This window comes from Cyprinus carpio, chromosome A16 (genome assembly GCF_018340385.1).
Source record: "Cyprinus carpio isolate SPL01 chromosome A16, ASM1834038v1, whole genome shotgun sequence".
Lineage (NCBI taxonomy): Eukaryota > Metazoa > Chordata > Actinopteri > Cypriniformes > Cyprinidae > Cyprinus > Cyprinus carpio.
Genome location: NC_056587.1, coordinates 8911561 through 8921264, shown reverse-complemented (window position 1 = coordinate 8921264; position 9704 = coordinate 8911561). Strand labels below are relative to the sequence as shown.

General features: G+C 38.4%; 1 protein-coding gene across 1 annotated transcript; it reads left to right on the top strand.

Annotated features, from left to right (window-relative positions):
- Window positions 1-3536: 3536 nt before the first annotated feature.
- Window positions 3537-9704, top strand: LOC109068290 (meprin A subunit beta-like). The gene is made up of 13 exons (XM_042772438.1): window positions 3537-3633; window positions 3724-3755; window positions 3839-3917; window positions 4021-4141; window positions 4486-4664; window positions 4859-5077; window positions 5298-5453; window positions 5711-5935; window positions 6028-6474; window positions 6596-6769; window positions 7103-7211; window positions 9076-9132; window positions 9313-9704. Exons 2-13 carry the CDS (start codon window positions 3750-3752, stop codon window positions 9395-9397), a joined length of 1857 nt encoding a protein of 618 aa, XP_042628372.1. The 5' UTR covers window positions 3537-3633; window positions 3724-3749; the 3' UTR covers window positions 9398-9704.

Here is a 9704-nt window from a genome sequence, read left to right as displayed (position 1 = left end):
GCTGATTTACTGCTCAAGAAAATTTTGGATTCATTTCAATGTTAAAAAACAGATGTGCTGATAAATATTTTTAATTCAGGATTCGTTAAATAGATATACCTTTGAATGGTAGTTTACAGTAATATGTATGGTGGTCGGGAGCTGGAGAGGTATGTAGAGTATGTTCCTAGAGCTGTCCAACCAGGTGAGCTGGTTCGACGCCACTCTCGGTGTCTGTTTTAGCCTGGGGCTAGATGATGTCGTAATCGGCTGCGATCTTCCCACGTACATTTTTCCCCTGATCAAGTTGGTTAATCATGTCCTTTATTTAAAAAGAGTAAGTGTCAAAGTAGAAAAGGTTCAGAGTGATCATCATCCAGTCCCTCCCGAAAACCACTGGGCCTTGCCAGCTCACCCCTCGCCAGTAGCCTCCATAAACCCGGCCAAATGTTCTGATCACCCATCTCCTCCCAGCACCGTCTCTGTCCTTAGCCTGGAAATGCTGGCCATTCTTCAGTCAAGCCCGCTGGCTGCTCCGAAGTCATGCCCGCCGGCCTCTGCTCACTCAAGCCCACTGGACACCGCTGACTCAAGCCCGTCAACTGCCCTATTCACCCCAAACCAAACGAGGAGGGTGAGAAGAAAAATACTGTACTCAGCCCTCATCCTCGCCCCTGAGTCCACTCCAGTGTCGGCCCCGACCCCAGAGCTCGCTCCAGTGTCGGCTCCAGCCCCTGAATCCAGCCCCAAGAGGGCTCGTTTTCTTGAATTTAGCCCATGTTCCTGAGTTTAGCCCACGGAGGGCTCCAGTTCCTGAATATCATCTTTAGAGGCCCTCCGTAGGCCTAACTCGGGAACTGGAGCCTTCTCTGGGCCTACAGAGGGCCTCTAAAGATGATATTCTCCTCAAGGAATTATTTTTTTTTCCGGGGGTTGGTTGTAGTAGGGGTCCGTCGGTGGAGGCCAGGCCAAGTGCCAAGACCTGACTCCCCGAGCTTTATGATCCGCCATGGCCTCCTGGACTGTCTTCTCCGCCATGGCCTCCAGAACTGCCTGCACTGCCATGGCTTCCTAGTCTGTCGGCTCCTTCATGGCTTCCTAGTCTGCCTGAGCTGCCATGGCACCCTGGACTGCCTGATCTGTCCTGGAGGTATTCCCCATGTCCCAGTCCTCCACCAGCCTCCCAGGGGGCACCTCCCAGGGGGGTGCACCCCAACCCGCTCCATGGTGGAATTGTTACTGTTTTCTATTTCAAAATATTTTAAAATGTAATTTATTGTTGTGATCAAATCTGAATCTTCAGATTCATTACTCCAGTCTTCAGTCAAATGATCCTTCAGAAATCATTCTAATATGCTGATTTACTGCTCAAGAAACATTTAGGATTCTTTTCAATGTTAAAAAACAGATGTGCTGATAAATATTTTTAATTCAGGATTCGTTAAATAGACATACCTTTGAATGGCAGTGTACACTACTGTGTACGGTGGTCGGGAGCTGGAGAGGTATGTAGAGTATGATCCTAGAGCTGTCCAACCAGGTGAGCTGGTTCGACGCCACTCTCGGTGTCTGTTTTCGTCTGGGGCTTGATGATGACATAATCAGCTTCCCACGTACATTTTTCCCCTGATCAAGTTGGTTAATCATGTCCTTTATTTACAAAGAGCAAGTGTCAAAGTAGAAAAGGTTCAGAGCGATCATCATCCAGTTGCCTTAGCAGCTCACCCCTCGCCAGGACCCTCCACATTCCCGGCCAAATGTTCCGACCACCCATCTCCTCCCAGCACCGTCTCTGTCCTCAGCCCAGAAATGCTGGCTATTCATCAGTCAAGCCTGCCGGCCACTCCAAGTCAAGCCTGCCGGCCTCTACTTCCTCGAGCCCGCCGTCCCCTGTTCCTGAGTTTAGTCCAGAGAGAGCTCCAGTCCACGAGTTTAGCCCAGAGAGGGCTCCAGTCCCCAAGTTTAGCCCAGAGAAGGCTCCAGTCCCCAAGTTTAGCCCAGAGAAGGCTCCAGTCCCCAAGTTTAGCCCAGAGAGGGCCCCAGTCCCCGAGTTTAGCCCAGAGAAGGCTCCAGTCCCCAAGTTTAGCCCAGAGAAGGCTCCAGTCCCCAAGTTTAGCCCAGAGAAGGCTCCAGTCCCCGAGTTTAGCCCAGGGAGGGCCACAGTTCCCGAGTTAAGCCTACGGAGGGCCTCTAAAGACAACATTCTCCCCAAGGATTTTTTTTTGGGTGGGGCGTGGTAGTAGGGGTCCATCATGGAGGCCGTTCCAATTGCCAAGGCCTGACTCCCGAGCTCTATGCTCTGCCATGGCTTTCTGTTTTAAATAAACACTGTTTATTTTTTAACTTTCTATTCATCAAAAAATACTGGGAAAAAAAACACATTGATGCATTGGGAAAAGCAAACATAAGGACAGATTACTGTCACAAGTATGCATGTATTAAATGTTTTCAGTATTAAATGAATGAAAAGATCATAGATAAAGATCAAGTCCTGAAACCACACTTTGAAAAAAAATCAGATTTAAAGTTAGTACAGGATTCCTGTCAGTAGTTCAGCTGTACATTGATAAGATTGTGTTGATGACAGTTACAGTATTCATTCTTCACAAATATTCAGAGATGTAACTCAACTATGTGAAAAATGATAAAGTGTTTTGCTTCTTTTTATTTCTGCCTTTTTTCTTCAAGAACTTTGTTCTCATGAAAAATTATGAATAGGTGCATGTCATGCATCAAGAAACGATGCAGAGGATGTTTTATTCCTTTAATGTTTGTGTTGCTAATAAGCTTTACGTGTGTGTGTGTGTGTGTGTGTGTGTGTGTGTGTGTGTGTGTGTGTGCGTCTCATTTTTTTGTGTATGGTAGTTCAATATAAGGAAGTAAAGATCTGTACTATCTGCATATTTAAATGACTTGTCTCACTTTAAGAAAATCTCACTTGGTATTTACCAGCCAAGTTAGGTGATCAAGCAGTTTTATGTTAAAACTTCAGCCACTGATGATTGAAAACCGGTATTTATCCCCCTTTTATTCTAGAGTTCTAAATCACATTTTGAAGATGTAACAGAGATATTATTTTAAAATGATTAAATACTTAAAAATTGTTTTAGTGTATCCATTGCATTTTGCTTGTAAATTTTTAATGCAAGTGATAACCATCAGTCATTAATTGTGATCATTTCCAGTGAAAATGCATTCATGTGCTTTTCTTGTCCTGAGCTCGGCTTTGGTTTTTTGTCTGGCATCACCTATGGTAAGTGTGATAGATGACAGTTTGTTATAGTACATTGTAATGATATACAGTTGTTGACTTTTAAATATGTTTTTCTAATGTCTGATTATTGTTTTCTTAAACCCACTTCACAACACCCAGCACATGTAAATAGAAAAAAAACAGCACAGTGATAGATATTATTTTGTTGTAAAGTTAATTTAATTGTATTTTCCAGTGTGTAGTGTAATAGATCCTGTCACTATCACAATCTATAATTCTCTATTATAATTTATAATTCTAGCCATTCCACCAAAATCACTAAAATTATCTACAATTATACAATTATTTTTCACCTTCACCTCTTTCTTTTTCTTTTCTTCATACAAATTTCCTCATTGGCACTACAGAGGAATGGAAGGACATTCCAGATATAAACAAAGGTAAAGCCAATATTTTATTGGTCAGCTTATATCTAATTTTCACAAATCATTATTTTTACTCATATTTTATGTACTCTGAACCAATGTTAGGTTTAAATCTCAGAGAAGGAGACATCATGATGGTGAGTTCTGTTTGCTGTTTATTGTATAATACAATACTGCATAATTCAGTAGATCAGATACTTAAAAACAACATGCTTTCAAGCATAATCAAAGGAGCGCCATTCTTGGGAATCAGTACCGGTGGAATATTCCTGTCCCCTTTGAGCTGAGTGTGAATCTCAGTAAGAAAACATGGATTTCTCCCATACAATTGAACAAATCAAGTTTAATATATTTTTATTAACTTTTATATTTGTTTCTATTATTGTTTTTGATTGTTTAAAGGTATGAACTATAAAGGAGTCATTTTGAGAGCCCTTGAGCAGTTCAGACTGAAATCATGTATTGATTTTAAGTCAAGAACAGAAGAAGACATTTCTTATATCTCCGTAGAGAGTCGTGAAGGGTAAAGTATTGTTACAGTTAGTAATACAAAATATAAGCAATATAGTATTATACACTATACAGCCTGAACTATGCTGTACTGAGTGTGTAGTATACATTTAAATGAATAAGCTCCCAGTCAAAAATCTGGGCACACTTGACTATTACTTGTAAAGGCTTTTGCCAAATATAATATTTAGATAATTATAATGGACAGACAATAAAATATAAAAGAAAAGATGGCATTAACATTTAACATTGTTTGGTCACTTTTCTGTGAAAAATATCATTTGAATTCCAGTGTTGTTAACATTATGCATCAGTGTAACTGTGTTGTGTGAATGTGCTCTCTCACTTGTTTTTCAGGTGTTGGTCATATGTCGGTCACATAGTTGCAGGAGCTCAGACTCTTTCCATTGGAAATGGTTGTGGAGTAAAAGGCATTGTTGAACATGAGTTTCTCCATGCACTGGGATTTTGGCATGAGCAGTCAAGATATGACAGAGATGATTATGTGACCATCAACTTCAAAAACATCATTACAGGTTGGCCTGTATTTATTATTATTATGTCTTTAACTTTAATTGCCTTTTAGAAAAAAATTTAAACAGTCTTTTAATTAATGTAATAGGTATATACAGACATAGGGATTGCAGTGTCCATTTAACTAATCAGCACTTAAATAAGTCATTTCTTATGAACAACCACATCAAGAATTCCGTAAGTCTTTATTTTTTAGGGTATGCAAACAATTTCGATAAATACAGTGAGAACCTGACCACCACCCAGGACACACCATATGACTACTACTCTGTGATGCATTATGATAAAAATGCCTTCAGCAACGGTAATGGATCTACAATCATTACTAAGCGATCTGAGTTCCAAGATGTGATTGGTCAGCGCCTGGACATGAGTGAATATGACACGATTGAGCTCAACAAACTCTATAAATGCAGTGAGTATTTCCCACATTGTTTTCATTGCTTTTATGGTTTTTATAGTGGTTTTAATGTGAATTCTATATTGGTGTTGGTTTTTGTCAAATTTCTCAGCAGGAACGTCAGTAAGGCATGATGTAAGGCAGACCATAAAAAAAAAATAACTTTTATGACTAGAAGTTGTAATTAATTGATTTTGCTTTAACATGTTTGTTTGTTTGTTTGTTTGCATTACAGATTCTTCCATTTCTTTCCTTGATCACTGTAGTTTTGATGATGAATCTCTGTGTCAGATGAGTGTCTGTTCTGCTGCTGATTATGGCTGGCAGAGAGTGGAGTCAGTGAGTGGCATCAGTGTGACTGACCACACATATTTGGGCAAAGAACAAAATGGTGAGATCTGTTACAGTTAGTCTGTAAATGTGAAGTTTCTTTTTTGAAAAAGCTTCTGTTTTGAAGATGTTTGTGCTTTTGTATAGGATGAAGGATGAATTATATTTTGATAACTCCAAAAAATAAATGGTTCATGTTTACTCTCATTACTGCATGCTTTCTATTAGATACTGGACAATTACAAGCCAACATCCATCCAGTTCGCCACACACATATATGTATGTATTTAAATCAATCACCTTTTTTATTGTCTGCAGGGACGTCATTCTTCATGCACTTCAGTACTAAGGGTAGAAATGAGGGGGATGCAGCCAGAATGGAGAGCATGACAATGACCCCTAAAAGAGACTGCAAAGTCCAGTGCCTGCAGTTCTATTACTATCACAGTGGTAATGAGTCTGACCAGCTCAACATCTGGATCAGAGAATACCAGAACGAAGCAGACAACAGAGGAACTCTCAGACTTATGGATCAGATCATAGGTCAGTCTCTTTTTCAAATACTTATAGGCCTGTATATCAAGATGTTCCTTAATTTTTACTGACAATGTTACTGAACATTTAATTTCTTGCAGAACCCCCTGGCAATTACTGGAAGCTGCATCATGTGCCACTGAATGCAAATAAAACCTTCCAAGTTGTATTTGAAGCCCGTAAAGGAGCTGGGAACTCCAGCGGAGGGTTTTCACTGGATGATATCAATATTTCAGAGACTGAGTGTCCCCACACATGGCAGATAAGAGACTTTGAGAAGGTTTTGAACAACAGTGTGTCTGGCACTAGGATGTACAGTCCATTGTTTTACTCCAGTGAGGGTTACCGCTTTCAGGCTCTCTTAATATTTTATCAGAATTACCTTTCAGTATATGTTGGTCTGGTATCTGGTGCATATGATGACCAGTTGCAGTGGCCTTGTCAATGGAGACAAATAACTTTCCAGATACTTGACCAGAATCCACACATACAGAAGCGCATGTCCTCTGAGAAAAGCTACACAACTGACCCTACTTTGGTTTCTTCCTGTGAGAATCTGATTATTTTTCTCTCATAACATATTACATGCAGCATTTTAGTTAAATGATGATCAAGGTTATTATTATATGTAGTTTTGAAGGGCCTAAAAGCCATATTTTGTTGTAACAGATGGCAGAAATTACTGGGACAATCCTCGAAATAATGGAACTCGAGTTGTCATTGGCAATGAGACCGTATATGTGGGTATGTTTTGGGGCTATCAATATGCCATAATGAAAGAAGATCTCACTAAAAGAGAGTTTATCAAGGGTGATGACATCATATTTCTCTTCAGCATGCAAGGTAGGTTTTGTGAAGTAACTTCAGGAAACCATGTTTTAAGTGCCAAGTTCACAGACTTTTTTTTGTTGTTTGTTTATTGTAATTGCTTTCATTTATTTTATTTTGCCAACATGGGCTAGACGAACATTGGTGACTGCTGCGTCTCGCTTATTTTTCTGTATTTCAGGCTTTAATGCCAGACTGTATCAACTTTAAAAAGCAAGTTCTTAAAATGGATCTTGGAACTCTGCAATCTTTTCAATTTCTTTCGCATTTCAAAAGGGGGTTCTGTGTGAACAGGTTTGATGGCAAGAATTCAAATGTTGTTTATTAATCCTCAATACTTTGTCATAGATATCTCAGGGCTGTATCAATCTGACTTTCTACCCTGCCCAAAAGTGACAATAAAGGATTTCAACGTTTCTTCTCATTCAACTGCCCAGCAGGGATCATGTGCTACAAGGTGAATATCCATTTAAGCTCTGTTGTATGCTTATTCAAAACACAGGGAAAAAAAGTGTTTTTAAAAGTAATTCTACTGAAAAATGTAACACTATTATTAAGTAATAAGAGAATCTGCAATATTGCATAAATATAATCATGACTAAAGTTCATTGTTAAGGGGGTCATATGACGTTGCTAAAAAGAACATTATTTTGTGTATTTTGTGTAATACAATTTTAATTTATGCGGTTAAAGAAACTCCACATAATTTTCCACATAATGTACATTATTGTTTCTCCTCTATGCCCCGCCTTTCTGAAACTCATTGATTTTTATGAAGCTCATCGGTCTGAAAAGCAAAGTGTATGCTGATTAGCCAGCTATCCAGTGCTTTATGATTGACCGAATGCCTCAAGCATGTGACAGAAATGTTACACCCCTTGCCATACTGTGATGCGTGTCCTGGTCAGAACACCAGCGCAACAAGACAAAAACAATAAAACCCATCACAAATGAGCCATCCAGTGGAGATGTATCGCGCTGCGTAAACATAAAACCATGTCTGCATTTGTGATTGGAGAAATGACTGTTCAAAACTCAAGTTTGAATCATCAGTGCCAAATTCTTTAAATATGAAAACATATAAAGTCAGAATAGCCGGCATTGCATTCTTCTCTCCCAGGATCAGGAAACAGTCCTTCATAAAATGTTCTGCACACATCTGAATATTTGGGTTGAACTGTTCTGGAACAGTGTTGTAAATACAACTTAACCACTGATTTCTAGTTGTGTCCTCTTTTGGAAGGCCAAAAAAAGTATTTTCGCTTTCACAACAAAACAGAGTCTCCACAACATGGTCCGTCAGCAACAGCGAGAATCAAAGTTATGCCTTATTTCTTTGCGTGAACATTTGGGCAGCGTTATGCAAATCTTCACACATCGTGACATAGACATGTGGGGGTGTGTTTAAACAAGGTGTTTTAGGAGGATGTAGACAAGTATTAACTTTTATAAAGAATATCTATTTGGGTTTGAGACTTTAGTCTTTGTAACTTTAGGGATCTTATCTATTCACTAACAGTTTGTAATACTCCAAAGAGAAAGGAAAACTTGAAATTGCATCATATGACCCCTTTAAGCACAACATGCAGTAACCATTAGCTGTGACAATATTCACAATACAGCAAGTCATCAAGTCTCTAATTTATTTTATAAAATGGTTACCATAAAATATAAAAACTATACTCTTTAACTCTGGCCCTCTAGTTTGGCTTCGGTTCTGCTGTTCTGCATGGATGATTTTTTTTTTCTAACCAGTGATTTCCCAGAGTTTGCTGTTTTTAATGACCTATGGACATTTTTTTAATGACCTATGGACAGTCAGAGCTACTTTTCTTTATATACAGATACAACATAATATGCAAAATAACAAAAGCTACATACGCTCTTAAGAATAAAGGTTGCAAAATTTATTTTTGCAGTTATGCTATAGAACAACCATTTCAGTGAACAGTTCTTAAAAGAACCACTTTTTTTCTTAGTTTGAAGAACATTTATGAAATCTTAAGAACCGTTTTCCACTATGAAGAATCTTTTGTCCAGTGGCACCTTTTTGTCCCATGGATGTTAAAGTTTTTTCAAAGAACCATAAATGCCAGTAAAGAACCTGAGTGTAGTGTACTTTTAAGAAAAACAAAAAAACATTATTTTATCCAAATTTACAAAAAAGGCCATTGTTAAAAAATAGAGTTTCTTGCATAAAAGATGCTTCATCATTCTAAATAATTATTGTCTAAACCACTTGTTTTTGGTGCAAGAAACTGAATACATTAATCTAATATCTGATGAAATAATGAAATAAACATAACATTACTTCCCCCCAGAGCTCTTCCCACACCTCAAACAATCTCAACAACTTCTACACCACAACCCACTGAGGGGTAAGCCACAATTTCATATGGTCAGATTTTTGTAGATTGTGGGTAGATTTTTAATGTGTGTGTGTGTGTGTGTGTGTGTGTGTGTGTGCGCGCGCGCAATGAAATAATTATTTTATTGTAGGCAGATAGTTTTGTATGAAACATATTAATTGCCACATCTGCATCTCTGTCCTCTTTTAGTGAATGCCTAGACATATTTTGCAGTTCCAGTGCCAAGACTGTTTCCTCTCTGATCCTCGTGGTGGTGTGCTTCCTTTTCTGGTGAATCAAACATGAGAAATCACTATTAACCACCACCCAGTGTCTGACTACACAAGAATTCAATGTCAGAGCAATACATCAATCTTCAACCTTCTATTATATAATACAATTAGCTTGATACCATTAGCTTAATACCATGTGCATTTTTTTTTCTTACCATGTGCATTTTAATTAAACTAACATATCTATCTATATTCACATATCTGCAATCAACATGTTAATCTTAGCTCTGAATACAATACTTACCAATGTAAATCTCTTTAATGATGTTTGACTGTCTTTAAAGGATCAATTAAAAAGTTTCAATAGGT

What these genes read in the sequence shown, in the direction of transcription:
- LOC109068290 (XM_042772438.1), top strand. An exon ending in CCCTACTTTGGTTTCTTCCT is followed by an intron (nt 6,475 to 6,595) that starts GTGAGAATCTGA and finishes TTGTTGTAACAG; the next exon opens with ATGGCAGAAATTACTGGGAC. An exon ending in ACACCACAACCCACTGAGGG is followed by an intron (nt 9,133 to 9,312) that starts GTAAGCCACAAT and finishes GTCCTCTTTTAG; the next exon opens with TGAATGCCTAGACATATTTT.